This window comes from Prunus avium, chromosome 3 (genome assembly GCF_965620075.1).
Source record: "Prunus avium chromosome 3, drPruAviu1.hap1.1, whole genome shotgun sequence".
NCBI classification, from domain to species: Eukaryota; Viridiplantae; Streptophyta; class Magnoliopsida; order Rosales; family Rosaceae; genus Prunus; species Prunus avium.
The window spans coordinates 3,727,861-3,743,746 of NC_142286.1; the positions used below are offsets into that span (position 1 = coordinate 3,727,861).

A 15,886-nucleotide genomic window follows, 5' to 3' on the forward strand; every position below is an offset into this window, starting at 1 on the left:
TTACGCCATTTTGCTTTAGTGAAGCACCTCATTCCATCAATCGCTTAGCGAGGTGCCTCATTTCATTAATTGCTTGAGGTATCTCATTCCATACACGTAATATTTGTTGGAAAAGTTGGTCTATGGATTCTGCTTTTCCGCAAGACATCATAGAAAATATATATTAGAAAATTGTAATTTACATTGATATAGTAGATTAAATAAAATTAATAGAAGTATTGTAAAATACTTATCTTTTGGGATGTAGAAGCTGATCTTCATTGATACTTGAGTAGAATAATATTAGGATTAATTACAGTTTAGTACAATGCGGTTACACCCTTAAGACATGTTAATCCATATCTTCTCAATTTTTACAATAACATACCCAAATTTTTAAATTTGTTACAAGGTGGTTCCGTGGCATTGTGGGCCCCATATTTTTTAATTTTTGTTAATTTTAAATTGATTAAAAAATGAATAAAATATTTATATATAAAAAACCAAATTTTAAATATATATATATATATATATATCTCTCTCTCTCTCTCTCTCTCCTCCCTGCATTCCCCATGACCACCACCCTCCAACACCACGAACCCAGAACCCACGGAGAGGAAAGCTCAAAACCTAAACCTAAAAGGAAAAGTTCATCCTTTAATTCTTGCCAAAACCCTCAATCGCAATTTCCGATAGTTCCGTCCAAATGCCAAGAAGTTCCTCCCAAATCACTTCTAGAAACCCTAGAGGCCATCCCACAGTCCTCGACGAAGACACCTTTGTCCCGCGATCGAGAAGATAATCGAAAGGGACTTCTTTCTGGATATCTCGAAGCTTCGGGACCGCCATGACTGGCTTGAAGCGATCAAGACCCGCGACCCGGTTCAGACCCCCGATGCCCAGTTGAAGATCATTCAGCGCCGCGACTTTATGGGCCAAATGTAGTCAAAATGAAAACCCTAAGCCACTGGCCGAACTTTTTGTTTTGATTCAATTAATTTGATGAAGCTTTCTTGATACCCCAAGTTTAAGTTCTGTATGTTCTGGATTTTTTGAATTTGAATTGTGTAAACAATTTCTTTCCTGTCTGATGGCTTAATCTGTTGGATATTGACAAATGGTTCATTGATTTTCAGTTGTTCATCCTTTCCAGTGGGCATATCTATATTTCATTGCTGTGCCAGCTTTGATTTGATTTCTCAATGTTTTGCCTAAACTTACTCATTTTTAGTTTTTAGTTTTTAGTTTGTTCATCCTTCATGGGGCTTCATTTCTTGTTGTGTTTTAATCCTCAATTTCGAGCAAAATATCTCTTAATTTTATGTCAGTTTGATGCAGGAAGAAGAAAATCGCAGGGGGGGAGATGGGTTCTGGGTTCGTGGGCACTGGGCATGGGGAGAGAGAGAGAGAGAGATTTATTTTTGGTTTTTAATATTTTATTCATATTTTAATCAATTTAAAATTAATAAAAATTGAAAAATATGGGACCCACAGTGCCACGTAAGCAACTAACGGAGAGATATGACCGAAGCCCTAACGGTGGAACACATTATAATAAATTTAAAAGTCTAGGTATGTTATTGTAAAAATTGAGAAGATAAGGATTAACATGTCTTAAGGGTGTAACCACAGGGTACTAAACTGTAATTAACCCATAATATTATTTCTAAAACAAACTAAAAAAATTGCAATTTAACATAGATAAAATTAAGTTGCAAGAAATCGTTACAAAAACTAAAACAAATAAGTTTAGTATGATAGCTATGTAGTTGTAGTCTTCAATTTATAACAAGAAATAACATAGGTTTTATTTATAATTTTAGTGCTAAAAATGGATATATGACTAAATATCTCAAATAACAATACAAAATAAAATTCAAAATTACAGTAGAAAACAAAATTCATAATTAATAGTACAACAGTACAACAATTCCACTTTAGTATTCAATTCCACTTATTTGGGACTTCAGCTAACAATTTGTTAGTTTTTAGTTTTTGTTGGTTTGATTGAAATAAAGTCGATCGGGGTCATGCAACCATTTCTCCAATAACATACCGCCAAGCCCACTATACAGTTGTTGTGTTCACACTCTTTACCGTCACCTGAAATCATAACAAATCTATTATTATGAATGAGCAAGTTAAGGTCTCAGTACATGACTAGACCTATTCCAGAATCGCCACAAAACCAGTAATTTTGGCACTCCTGCTTTAGCCAGTTGCACTCAAAACTATTTTTTTTTTTTTTTTTTTTGACACTCAGTGCAGGAGGTGAAACGAGGAGTGTTAAAATCACAAGCAGTGGAGGCGAAAAGCATGCTATACAAGTAGTACCAGTGTCTATACGTATGGTAAGGTGGGAAGGAGAAGGGAGAGTGATAGACAATCATTAAAATAAAATGTGACACTCACATAACCCTTGTGGCAAACCTGCACCCATATGGGCTTGAAGAGTAAAAAAGCAACAAGGATGACACCCACACCCAGACACAAAGGATTACTGCATCCATGGAGGAATAAATTTGAACATGGTAGAGGTACTAGTACTGTATATATAAAATTCTATATATATATATATATAGTAGAAAGAACATCATCTATCCTCGTGTGTAGTGTAGGGGAACTAGTGTGTTACCTTATTAGTCTCATAATGGCATTGTATCCCACGAAAATCAAACAGCCAATTGCCCAAGGAGGTAGTTGAAAACGCGCGTAGGCCTCCTGAAAAGTAAAACAGCATGTTGAATTAATGGACTAGGTATGAGTGTCAGTAAGTTAAAGTCAGAGAGATTTTTAAGCTAATGAAACGCATCATTCATGAGGAAGTTTATCTAAACCTAAAGAAAACCTGAAACAGACTTTAACCATAGTTCCATAACAGCAGGCGATCAAATAACACATTATGGGAGACAAAACAAAACTATTTATAGTTCACATATAGTTTCCATTAGCAACGGCGCCCGCGCGATGCTACGGGTTTTGAAATTGCGTCAAATGTGTATAAAGTCGTAAAATAAGTAGGAAACATGGCTTTGTTTATATGTACATTGACATCTAAATAGTGGCATCGCTCTGTGGAAACGAAACAGTGGGGAGAGTTAGCATCCAAAGAGAGAGGGGCAAAAAGGGAACATAAGGAAAAAAATTTAAAAGGGTAAAATCGACAATTTACTGTATTGCTGGAAAAAATAAGACTTTGTAACAATGAAACGGGGATTTTTCTATCATTTTACTGTTCAAGGAACAATGCTTATGAATAGTATCTGATTATATTGGGCTTTATAGTGAAACGGGGGTTTTTCTGTCATTTTACTATTCAAGAAACAGTGCTTATGAATAGTATCTGGTTGCATTGGGCTTTAGTATATATATATATATATATAATATAATTTATTAGTAGGTGAGATATCATACCTGTTCAACAATGGCCTCCGAAACAATGTCCTTGGTCTTTTCCTTGAATTCCTTCCACAACTCTTTGCATTTAAGAGGTATGATCAATGTTTTTGATGATGGAACCTGTGTAGGAAGGGGAAAGTCAGAAAACCTTATATATGGTCTTACGAGAGAGAGAGAGAGAGAGAGAGAGAGAGAGAGAGAGAGAGAGAGAGAGAGAGAGAGAGAGAGAGAGAGAGAGAGAGAGAGAGAGAGAGAGAGAGAGAGAGAGAGAGAGAGGGGGCCGGCCCAAATTCAATGGGTCAAAGTCCGTTTCGGCCTATACTATAGCCATGGGAGAGCTGGCCTTGCGGATTAGGTCAAGTGTTTAAACTCAAGCCCAATGCGGCCCAGCTTGCTCCAGCCCTCCCAATCTTATTTGTAAACATTTTTCTACTTAATCTAGTATGCAATATCTTTGAATATTAATAAATTAAGAGTGGATATGCAGATATGGGCTTAGTCAAGTTGGTTAGAGCGGATGTGTTCTCCACTCTGCACCCAAGTTCGAAACCGTCTCCCCGTAATTTAGATTAAAGTAGAATATCATTTGTATAAAAAATAATAATAATAAAATTGGATAAAATTGAATATATTAATAAATGAATATCAGTATCTGTGTTTTAAATTAAGCAAAAAAAAAAAAGGCACAAAACAAGGGTCACCTCTTCCCAAGTATTTGAAGCTAGTAGGTCATATGTTGTGGTACTCATTTCTTTATCCAGCAAGGCACTGTATAAAGTAGGCTGAACTTTATCACCATCATCATCACCATCCAAACGTATCACAGCCATAACAGAAAGCACTTCTAGGGACTGAAAAAATTACAGAATATGAATAATATATATGTTAAATTTTAGAGAGACGGGCCAGCGGCCCACTACTAACAACACCGATATTGTCCCCAACTTAACCACCTTCAAAGTCCAGTAGGTGTGGGGTTTTATCACAAAAGGCCTCGGTGATATTAGTAGTGAAACCATTCATTATATGTTGTATTTTATTTATTCAACTTTCCGATGTGGGACTTATATTCTTCAACAATATATAGTTAACAAAGCTTCAGTTCAAATTCCGATGTGACTACTCATAATTAATAAAAATTGAGCCATACTGAAGAATGAGCAGCTCTGGCGATCGCTCCAATATTTTCCCGCCGGTTCCAAACACGTGGGATTGAATTAGAATCGTCGCTAAATTTTGTTTTAAACCTGTAAAGGCAATTCAAATATCAATTGCATACAATAAAATCTTAAATAACGTTCAAACCATTGGGAGAGAGAGAATTCCCTACCTCTCCTTCATGTGGATGAGGACCCTTCCAGCCTCTTCCTTTGCTTTAGCATCAACCATACGTCTTACATATTTCTCTAGACTTGCATCTATTTTGGCTTTGGTTTGTTCATCCATGTCAAAACCAGAAATTGCAGCAGCGCTCCCAGAGAAAGCTGATTCATGAGCCTCTCGAAGACGTCTTCTTATTGTGGGCCAGGTCATATTATTAGCTTGCTTCAAAAGGGCTTCCACCGGTCCTGATAACAGCTCCCTCAAGTTTGCCTGCATTTTATAGTTACATCATCATCAACCAAGTTCCTATGACAACTTTGTAACAATAGACACTACATGGAATCTGTTACAACGTAAGCAATCAATGTCCTTAACAAAATTAACTTATCACAGTAGTAGCTCAACTTTTACTTTCTTTTGGAGCCGAATTCTCGCTCTCGGGTTGATGAAAACCAGTAACCCCAACTATTTCAGAAGAGAGAATGAACAAAAATATGCTATTATACCTCACAATGGTCCTTTATCTTGTCGGCATGAACTGAAGCAACATGGGCTTCTATATCACGTCTAAGTTTATCCCTTCCTTTAGATGTGTCCCAGTTTGCTTGTTTGATAACAGCATCTGCATAAATACTGTGTTAATCTCATTGTAATTTACAGAGCAAGTAAGTAAAACACATATTAATGACGCCAATTCAAAAGGCCTATTTGTAATATTGTTTAATGTCTTAAACTCACTGAGGTGATATTCTAGCTTATACAAGCTTATAGACATATTCACCCCATCTAGAATTAGAGCATAAGGCATCGGCTTCTAGGAGAAGATCTCTCTATTTCTCTCGTGCACTCTATTCGACTCTATGGCTTATTATGTATTTCAGTTTTTCCATTTTATCTGAAGGAAGTTGAGGTTCCACCCCAAAATCAATTGGCTATGGGGGAAGTAGCCCAACTCCTTATAAACCCAGGCTAGGTCCATTAACTTTTCAATGTGGGACAAATACTCTCAACACACCCCCGCACGTGTGGCGAACTTTCAAGCCTAACATGTGGACAACACATATTGGGTGACGTGAGAGCACGTGTAGCTGTTAGACCCAACATGGAGAGTAGCCCAACTTCTTATAAACTCAGGCTTGGTCCCTTAACTTTTCAATGTGGGACAAATACTCTCAACATTATCCTTGAGTTTCCAATTTTGGCTAAAGGAATGCCATTCTCAAAACATACCTGCACAGCCTTCGTCAAATTGAGCCATAAAAAACTCGGTGAAATTACGAGCAGTCACAGAAAATCCCTTGACCCCGTCCAAGGCCATATCAAATGCTCCCTTGAACTTATCCAGAGTAAAAGATCTTTTAAGTTCCAGCAGATCTTGGAATGCAGGTCGAACAAGCTAATAAGACAGTGAAACCAATCAATAATAGAAGAAAGATATGTAAATCGAATTGATAATTAAAATTGGAAGCTTAAAAAGAGAGGATAATTTATGTCAAAGCAGTTCAACTACTGTGATGCACTCGGAAGGCCTTGAAAGGCCGCCTCACTGTAAAAGGCAGATTAGAGGATGAGTCATGACAGAAATTGTATCAACCACAATCAAAGGAATAACAAACACAATTTGGTCTTTGAGGCAAAGTTTTCTGTAAGTCTAAAACCGTTAAGTCTCGGTTGCATTGCTATATTTCAGCATCTATAGCACGAGGAAAGAGGAGGGGAAGGAGAACAATGTGTAATATATGGTTCGACAAGAATGATGTTGAGATTCATTACTTGCAGCAATTTTTCTTCAAGCTGCTTGCGCTTCATGGATTTGACACCTTCATCATAATATGTAGCCTCTTCATCGTACCTAGAATTGTAAAAACAAATTAAACTAAATATAAAGAACTATTCAACCACATAAGGCAAAAGGTGAGAATTATAATCTTATCCTGTTGCCTCCAACAAGCTGAGAAATATAATTGAAAGATACATACTCCGATATACAAGTATCAATCATTGAACTCAGCTTAATTCCAAAGCCCCCAGGATGAACTGAGATCACTTTCAACTGAATCCACTCCTGTGATAATTCCAAAGTAATTCAAGCCATCCAACTAGAATTGAAGAAGATGGAAAATCTGGCAATATTTGAAAAACAGGTACCTCATTTGCTACAAAAGCAGAATACTTCTCATTGGCAATCTCTTCACAACGCACAGTAGCCACCATGACCTGCAATGGAAGAGTTATGGATGACTTGTTCAAATTTACATACATATATCGTATTCACAGTTTTCGACCAAAAAACAATTGTATTCACAGTTTTACCTTGATGCAAGGAATATCAAGATCTCTGTCTTTTTTAATTTTTTCCCAAATTTCCTGTAAACTCAAAGAAAATCCTGCAGCAGGAACTACCGCCTGTTGATCTCCAGCAAGTTTATTTTCATGGAAGAATTTCTGCCTCATCCAAGCAACCTTTCATTCACAAACATAAGTTACATAAATTTGACAAAAAATAAGGGCAAGCCTGCACAAGATGCATAAATTTGAATACTGGGCATTTTAGTATTAAAAATAGAAATGGCACAATTGGTTTCTTTAGGCAGAAACTGGAATGCAACAAAAGATGAGAGAGGAGATGGCAAGGGGAAAATGACAGAGAACAGAAACATTTTTTAAGGTAGTCGACGAAGTGTTAATGAAATAAAATATGCAGCAACATTTGAGAAACCCTGCAACACCTGCCTAGTTATTTTCTTCGTTTTCTTTTCAGAAAAATCTTGTATGGTCCTTTTTATGTATCAAGATAACTTATTCGTATTCCATGAACAAAAAAGATGAGATTTTCAATTTGACATGGTGTCCAAGGCCCAAAGAAAAGAAAGAAAATCTGCATGGTGCCCTCATAGCACATATGCGTACCTCCGCTTTAAATGTGTCTTCTTTGTCTTCATAATTTGAAAGCGCAACAACCTCAACCTAGCCATTTAGTCATAAATATAACACATTGTCAATCAATACACATGATCGATAGTTTTCACCACAGTAACATCAAATAAACATGAAATCTTATCTGTCATATAAGCATGACATCTTACATTGAAAAATTCACTCAGTGGAGTTTCCTTGTGGGCTTCAGGCTTAGGAGCAGACTCCCATATCTGCAGTAAAGAAGAGACGGGGTTAACAAACAACACTAAAAGTAAGGCAACAACAAATAAAGCACCAAATTGGTTCACCTTCTGAATGTCGTTTCGAAGTTCGCTTTCTAAATTCTCCAGTGGCGTCTACAAACAAAAAAGCATAACTACACTATCAAAAACTCAGCCTAGAGTGGAATGGCCTTATACCAAGGAAGGAAACGATGCAACAGACTACCAAAATGAATAACAAAGACAAATACAAATTGGTTCCATCTCAAATCACAGAGAAATACTAAATGAGAAGAAGGAACCTTTGTCTTATCACGGATGACAAAGATCAGGGTTGTCCTATGAGGAACAAACAATCGCATCATCACCTGTTAACAAATTCAAGCATAAAGTTCAAGAAATCAAGCCACTGAAATTTGTAGGGAGGAAGAAAATACCTGGAACACGGTGTTTAGGAGAGGCTTATTTGAAGCGTGCTCACGGCCAATGTCATGGCACCATCTACACAAAAATTGCTAGAGAAGATTACTCACACAGACGGGGAAAATATTCCAAATCCAAACAGTCAATAAAGAAGGGGAAAAAGAAAAACCCCACATGTTAATGAGCACTATATCTGCTACGGCAAGGGCAAAAAGAGTACTCTGCTTCTCGAATGCTGTATCCTGTAAATAAATAACCAAATTCCAATTAAGTAGATTGCAACCATGACAAGCAATCCTGATAGAGTCGAAGAAATATAAAGTGATCATCTAGAAAGCCATAAGTAGAACATATGCACGAATACATTTTATCATCCAGCAATGGTTTCGTGTGTTGGCCAGAGAATTGGTAATGACAATAAATTCAAGCATGACCATAAATTGAAATTTGATGATGAAAACTAAAAGCACCTCTCCGCGTTCTTTTCCATCTGTACCCTCCATGTCCATAACAAGAGTAAAAGGGTGAATGGTGGGACATTTTGCCACCCAAATACCTTTTGTTGTTTGAGACCTGGAATAAAAGCATACCCCATCATATTCATGGTCACTAAGAGAAGACATAACACAACTAAGTTGTCATTTTGAGCATTGTGAGAGAACTTGCCTTCCTTTAACGGCGTCCATTTCTTTAAAGTTGGTCTGAAATAATTGGTTTAGTAGTGTGCTCTTTCCTGGACAGATGATTAGTATTAAAAAGACATTGTATATATATCTTGGGCCTAATCATATATCAATATCAGATAAGAAAACAGAGAATGACCAAAAACATATCGTAATTTGTAAACCCTGCTCCATCTGATTACGCTTCAAAACAGTAGCAGAATTTCAAAAATTTAGCTTCATCTTATTCACCAGAGTGATATTTTTGTGAATCCTCAACCAAGTCAGAAATGAAGATTAAAAAAGGTAAGTAAGAATGCATACCACTACTTTGTGGGCCTATAATGGCGACAACAAGATAAGAAAGTCCAACTTTAGCAAACTCTCTGAATTTGGTAAACTTTTCAAATCCAGTGGCATTGAACTCTCCGTCACCACCAACAAGCAGAGTAGAGCAGCAGCCATCACCGCTCGTCGGAGAAGACAATGCTGAAATACGGTAGATAGGAATCAAGCAGAAGCGATATATCTCTAGAGAGGGTGCGGTCAACGTGAGACAGGTCGACCCTTCCATTTTATTTGTTATTAAACACCAAATTTTCCCCTTTATTATTATTAATTACTTGTCTTTATTATCGTCCCACGTCGGTTTTTTAAATTCTGAAGTGAAAATTTAAAAGAAAACTTGATCATCTCATGGCCCAACTCTTTCGTCCTTATTAATTAATTTCTTTCTCACCACAAACCCAAGTTCCATAAAACAATAGCTACACGCCTCTTCCAAGCTTCTAAGCCTGTAATAAGCTCCCTATTCTACTGTATTTTTTTGGTTATAAGTAAATTACTTTATTTTAATTATTTAATAATTTTTAATTATAAATTCAACGTTATAAGATTCACGCCTAACGCGTTGAGGTTCAAGTCTGGGTGACATAAAATACAACGTCTTTGAAAACATTGATGAGTACATCTTACGGCAACACCATCTCACAGAGACGGATAGGCCATTGCATGCACTTGTATTCTCACAGAGACGGATGAAGTGTGCGACCTAACAACAAAACCAACTAGTTAGTGGCGACCCATTACCGGCGTCATCACCAGCAAGGTCGCCAGATTCCGGTTTGATCCTGGCGACGTCTTCATTTTTAAACGCAATGCATGTGCCTTGTATCAAACTGCTGAATTATATATCTTTGCATGTGTAATAAACCCATGCAAGAGAAAAAAATTAACAAAGAGAGATGCAAACTTAAAATTATGAGATTTTTTCTGTAAAGGAGGTGAGAAGATGGAGGGGGGACTGTAAATAGCTCAGTCAATCAAACTGTAGGATCCGCGCGTCGTTTTAATAGCTTAGCAAACTAGCTATATACTAGTTAATTAGTGTAACGTGCATCGCCATGGATGAGGATCGAATGATCAAATGAAGTAAAAATAGCATGATTATGATCTAATTAATAACAGTAGGGTATATAAAGACTCACCATTTCCTAATAAAGAGTTGCTCTTGTTTGGATGAGCAGTGGCAGTAGCATCCATGGCGATTCAAAAATGTGAAGGGTTCAGCTCTTAAGCTAGGAGAGGTTCTTGGCGAGAGCTTTGCTTGCACTTGCACCTTGCACCTTGCTAATGAAATAACGTTATGCATAGCATAGCGCACAGCGCAACGCAGGTATTTAAAGGATACATGTGTCGGCACTTTTTCGGGTCAATTCAACAACAACAGGAACAACATGTCAGCACACGCACCACTAAAATCTTGCCAACTAAGACCACATCTACAAACCTAAAAAATAAAAAAATAAAAACGGCACACGCGCGTTTGCTACCCACGGCCGTGTGTGAGTTTCCTCGCTCTTACTTTCGATTTTTCTTTCGTCACTTTTCACGCTATACTAGAAAAGGTAGTATTTCATACTAGACAAACAATGGGTTCAGCACGGTTTTGTGATAAGCCTTTGACTTGCGGTGATGGCGGAGTGGGTTCCGCAAGGCGAAGGGCCGACACAACAATAGCAGGAGCAACATGTCAGCACACGCACCACTAAAATCTTGCCAACTAAGAACACATCTACAAACCAAAAACAAAAAATACAACGGCATACTCGTGTATCATAGGGAGATTTGACACACGGTGGGTTTAGTACCTCTGTGACAGGGACATGTTTTTTTGGATTTCTGAAGCCGCCAAGCGGCTTGCAATGCGTTGGTTGCAAGGCGCAGGGAAAAAGTAAAAATTCTTGCATTGAGAGATTTTTTAAATAATTTTATTTAAAGAATGCTATTTAGGGTACTCTATAATTTCTTTTTCAATTATCCAAATCTTCTACTTTTAGGTATTTTCATTCATAAATTATTTTATAAAAAATTCATAATTCCGCCCTTGGCTATAATACATAATAGCCCCTTGTATGTTGGCACTTGCTCAAAAATGATGCCTACAAAAATATTACCATTACGTGCTTGCTATTAGGGAATCTCCTATATCAAAGGAGATCAGTTCATCAACAACTCAATCTGCTCCATCAACAACACAATCGGCTCCTCCGTATGAAAGTCAAATGTGATATATATGCTAAGCTGTCTTTCCTATTCTATTTGATTAGGATTGATTCAGTCACTCAAGTCTGATTGTATTTACCTTATTAGGATTGTATTCAAACTGTATATAATCATAGACCTGTACCTGTAAACATTATTATTGAAATATACCAATTGATCTCAGCTCTTATATGGTATCACAGCCCAAAAACTCCAACGAGCAAATTTTTTTTTTTTTCCTGATTCCTCTCTTCTCTGTCTTCATCCATGGCCACTGACGCCTCTGCAACCATCCCTGTACCAGAGATCAACTCCTCCACTCCCACCTTGATCACAATCAACGCTACAGCCCAACTACCCGTAAAACTCACACCCACCAATTATCCATCATGGCGTGCTCAATTCAACGCCCTCCTTTACGGCTACGACCTCATGGGTTATGTGGACGGTTCTAGTCTCTGCCCATCAACCACTCAAACCGTGCTTCGCACCTTTTGGATTCGGCAAGATCAACTCCTCCTCCATGCGATTCTTGCTTCCGTCTCACCACAGGTCATCTCCCTTATCGCCTCTGCCAAGACATCCAAGGAGGCTTGGGACAAGCTTCTCCATCTCTTTGCTAGCAAAGCTCGTGCCCGCGTTCTTGGTCTCAAAGAACGCCTCACTCTCCTGCGCCGTGAGAACAAGCCTGTCTCCGAGTATCTGCAAGAAGTCCGTGTTATTGCAGATGAGCTCGCCATCATTGATGTTCCCCTCTCCGATGACGATCTCCTCCTCTACATTCTTAATGGTGTTGGATCTGACTTCAAGGAAATTGCTGCGGTGGTTCGTTCCCGCGACACCTCAATTTCTTTTGAAAACCTCCATGACAAGCTGGTTGAACATGAAGCCGCTCTCAAGCGTGATGATACCGCTGTTGCTGCCCCAGTGATCACTGCCAATGTCACTCAGACATCTCGCTCCCACACCTCAAACCGTGGCTATCGCTCTAACAACTCCAACTCCAACCGTGGGTCCTTTGCCTCTCGCAATCCTTCTCGTGGTTCCTATGGGCCCACCCAACCAGCTTTCACTGACAATAGTCGTCGCCCTACCCACATGAACAGCACAGGTTATCGTGGTTTCTGTCAATGGTGTGGCACTCAAGGTCATAGTGCCAAACGCTGCCCCCAACTCCAATCTGGCCCTCACAGTCAGCCAGTGGCCAATCCTACCACCCATGGTAGGCCCACCTCTTCTCCAACATGGTTGCTTGATTCTGGTGCCTCTCACCATGTTACCTCCAACGTCAACACTCTCTCTGGTGCCTCTACATATGATGGTCCTGATGAAATAATTATTGGTAATGGTTCAGGTTTGGGTATCACTCATGTCGGTTCAACCACTTTACCCTCCTCATCCTCTCAATCTTTCACCTTATCCAATGTTCTCTGTGTTCCTTCTATGCAAAAAGACATTATTTCTATTTCTAAATTTAATAAACAAAATAATACATCTATTGAACTTTTTCCTGATTTCTTTCATGTCAAGGATCTGAGCACGGGGGCGGTTCTTCTTCGAGGCCCGAATAAGGATGATGTGTACGAGTGGTCTCCCAAATCCTTTTGTCAACCGCAAGCTCTAGTGGGTGTGGTGGTCTCTCCCAACCTCTGGCATCGTCGTCTTGGTCACCCCAGTCACAAAACTCTCCAACAAGTCCTTCGTTTATCTTCCATTAATGTGTCTTCCAAATTGTCCGAGTCTGTTTGTCATTCGTGTCTATGTAATAAAAGCCATCGGCTCCCGTTTGGTACTTCGTCTCTCACTAGTCATGGTCCATTAGACCTCCTTTACAGTGATGTTTGGGGCCCTGCTCCATACTCTTCTATTGATGGTTTTTCCTACTATGTTATATTTGTTGACCATTTCACAAAATACATATGGCTCTACCCTCTCAAAAAGAAATCTGATGTGTTTTCCACTTTTGTCACCTTCAAAGCACTTGTCGAAAATTACTTCAAAAGAAAAATCACTAGATTATACACTGATGGTGGGGGAGAATTCATCAAACTCCAACATTTTCTCTCATCCAATGGCATCACCCATCTTCTTACACCACCTCACACTCTGCAACACAATGGGGTCGCCGAACGGCGACACCGTCATATTGTTGAAACCGGTCTCACCCTTCTTCATCAAGCTTCTTTACCTCTCACCTATTGGTCTTATGCCTTTAAAACAGCTGCCTATCTTATCAACCGCATGCCCACTCCGCTTCTCCACAATCTCTCCCCATTCACTCAACTATTTGATGAACAGCCCAATTACTCCCGTCTTCGTACCTTTGGGTGCTTGTGTTTTCCTTGGTTACGTCCTTACAATTCAAATAAATTACTTCCTCGTTCCCGCCCATGTCTCTTCCTTGGTTACTCACCTAATCAAAGTGCCTTTCAGTGTCTTGATCTTTCCTCCAACAAAATTTTTATCTCTCGGCATGTTCAATTTGATGAGTCCACTTTTCCTCTTGCCAACCTCCCTTCCTCCATTCCCCATGTCACTGTTGATAACTCTCACACTTGGGTCTCCTCTCTTCCTCCAGTTACTTATGTTCCTATACACTCACCCACCATGCCTGTTGCACCGGTTGTTTCTTCTTCGATGCCACCACATGTCACATCAGCCTCATCATCAGCATCTGCCCCCGTCTCGGAGCCGTCACCATCAGTATCCCTGGCCCCCATTGCTGCTGCTGCTGCTCCTCTCTTACCATCCCCCAACCCCCAAGCCTCAGCCCCTACCTCACATTCTCCAGCCCAAATTGACCCAGCCCAGCCACCTCCCCACCTCAGCCCAATTCGTACATACACTAGAAACCCTCATAGGACTGTTGTCACCTTTCCATCCTCTGACCCGCACCCTTCCAACCCCCCCGTACCCCCTGTGCTCCCCGATCATTCCATGGTCACCCGTGCCAAAGCAGGTATCCACAAACCTAATCCCCGATATGCTATGACTGCTACTAAACACCCCATTCTCTCCTCCATTGAACCGACATGTGTTTCCCAGGCCGTTAAGGATCCCCTTTGGCGACAAGCAATGTCCAATGAGTTTAATGCGTTAATTCGCAATGGTACATGGGAGCTCATTCCTTCACTCCCCTCTCAAAATCTTATTGGTTGTAAGTGGGTGTTTCGTATCAAACGGCATCCTGATGGCACTATTGACAGGTACAAGGCACGCTTAGTTGCCAAGGGTTTTCACCAACGTCCTGGTGTTGATTTTTCAGACACTTTCAGTCCGGTGGTCAAACCTACTACCATACGAATTGTTTTGCATCTTGCCGTGACTCATGGTTGGCCAATACGTCAGTTGGACGTTAACAATGCTTTTCTTCATGGCACAATCCGTGAAAATGTCTATATGGTCCAACCGCCTGGTTTTGTTGACGCTAATAATCCATCTCATGTGTGTAAATTGAGGAAAGCCCTCTATGGCCTCAAACAGGCTCCACGGGCGTGGTACAAGGAATTACACTCATTTTTGCTCTCCCATGGCTTTGTCAATGCCATCTCTGATGCCTCGCTCTTTCTCTTCAAAAATGGGACTACTGTAATTTATTTTTTGGTTTATGTTGATGATCTTCTTATTACAGGTAATAATTCCTCACTTGTGGCGAAGTTCATTCAACTCTTAGCCACTCGGTTCTCTGTCAAGGACTTGGGCTCATTACATTACTTTCTTGGTGTTGAGGTTCTTCCCACAGCCACTGGTTTATTCCTCTCTCAGCAAAAGTACATTCATGATCTTCTTGTCAATGCCAAGATGGATGGTGCAAAGGCTGTCAGTACGCCCCTCTCCACAACTGACTCACTTATGCTCCATGATGGCTCCCCCCCAACGGATGCAACTCCCTACCGTCGTCTTGTTGGTGGTCTTCAATACCTAAGCCTTACACGCCCTGACATCTCCTTCGCAGTCAATAAGCTCTCCCAATTCATGCATTCTCCTTCCGAGACTCACTGGCAGGCACTCAAGCGTCTTCTTCGCTACTTGAAGGGTACCATCTCCTTTGGCCTTCATCTTTGTCGCCGCCCCTCTCATCGTCTCTATGCCTTTTCCGATGCTGACTGGGCTGGTGATCATGATGATCGCAAGTCTACGACTGGCTATGTTGTCTACCTCGGTGGAAATCTGATCTCTTGGAGCTCCCGCAAACAGCGGTCTGTCTCTCGCTCCTCCACCGAAGCCGAATACCGCGCCATTGCTGCCACCACTTCTGAACTCACATGGATTCAGTCCTTATTGCTTGAACTTGGCATTCCTCTCCCCACAACACCAGTTGTCTCCTGTGATAACATTGGAGCCATGTTCTATTGCGCTAATCCTGTCCTACATTCCCGTATGAAACATATCGAAATTGATTTTCAGTTTGTACGG

At 39.9% G+C, this 15,886-nt stretch overlaps 1 protein-coding gene and 1 long non-coding RNA gene across 2 annotated transcripts; both read right to left on the reverse strand.

The window, feature by feature from the left end:
• Nucleotides 1–1,893: 1,893 nt before the first annotated feature.
• LOC148295458 (protein ROOT HAIR DEFECTIVE 3 homolog 1-like) lies at nt 1,894–8,833 on the reverse strand. The gene is made up of 19 exons (XM_088250482.1): nt 8,735–8,833; nt 8,439–8,506; nt 8,279–8,342; nt 8,144–8,209; nt 7,929–7,976; nt 7,788–7,850; nt 7,612–7,668; nt 7,015–7,164; nt 6,850–6,918; nt 6,681–6,766; nt 6,475–6,553; nt 5,932–6,097; nt 5,208–5,323; nt 4,709–4,971; nt 4,529–4,625; nt 4,080–4,229; nt 3,394–3,498; nt 2,615–2,700; nt 1,894–2,082 (listed from the first exon to the last, which is right to left on the reverse strand). Exons 1-19 carry the CDS (start codon nt 8,771–8,773, stop codon nt 2,079–2,081), a joined length of 1,776 nt encoding a protein of 591 aa, XP_088106608.1. The 5' UTR covers nt 8,774–8,833; the 3' UTR covers nt 1,894–2,078.
• Nucleotides 8,834–8,929: 96 nt separating this feature from the next.
• Nucleotides 8,930–10,562, reverse strand: LOC148295459 (uncharacterized). The gene is made up of 3 exons (XR_015834517.1): nt 10,414–10,562; nt 9,251–9,415; nt 8,930–8,997 (listed from the first exon to the last, which is right to left on the reverse strand). It is a non-coding gene; the product is annotated as an uncharacterized LOC148295459 (long non-coding RNA).
• Between the last annotated feature and the right edge of the window lie 5,324 nt (nt 10,563–15,886).

Bases quoted from the DNA above. Each gene is read 5' to 3' on its own strand.
- LOC148295458 (XM_088250482.1), bottom strand. From the start codon at position 8,773: ATGGACATGGAGGGTACAGATGGAAAAGAACGCGGAGAG. The intron at 7,977-8,143 runs GTTCCTTCTTCT...TTTTGTTTGTAG, and splicing joins TCATCCGTGATAAGACAAAG to ACGCCACTGGAGAATTTAGA. The intron at 4,626-4,708 runs GTAGGGAATTCT...TTGCCTTTACAG, and splicing joins CTCATCCACATGAAGGAGAG to GTTTAAAACAAAATTTAGCG.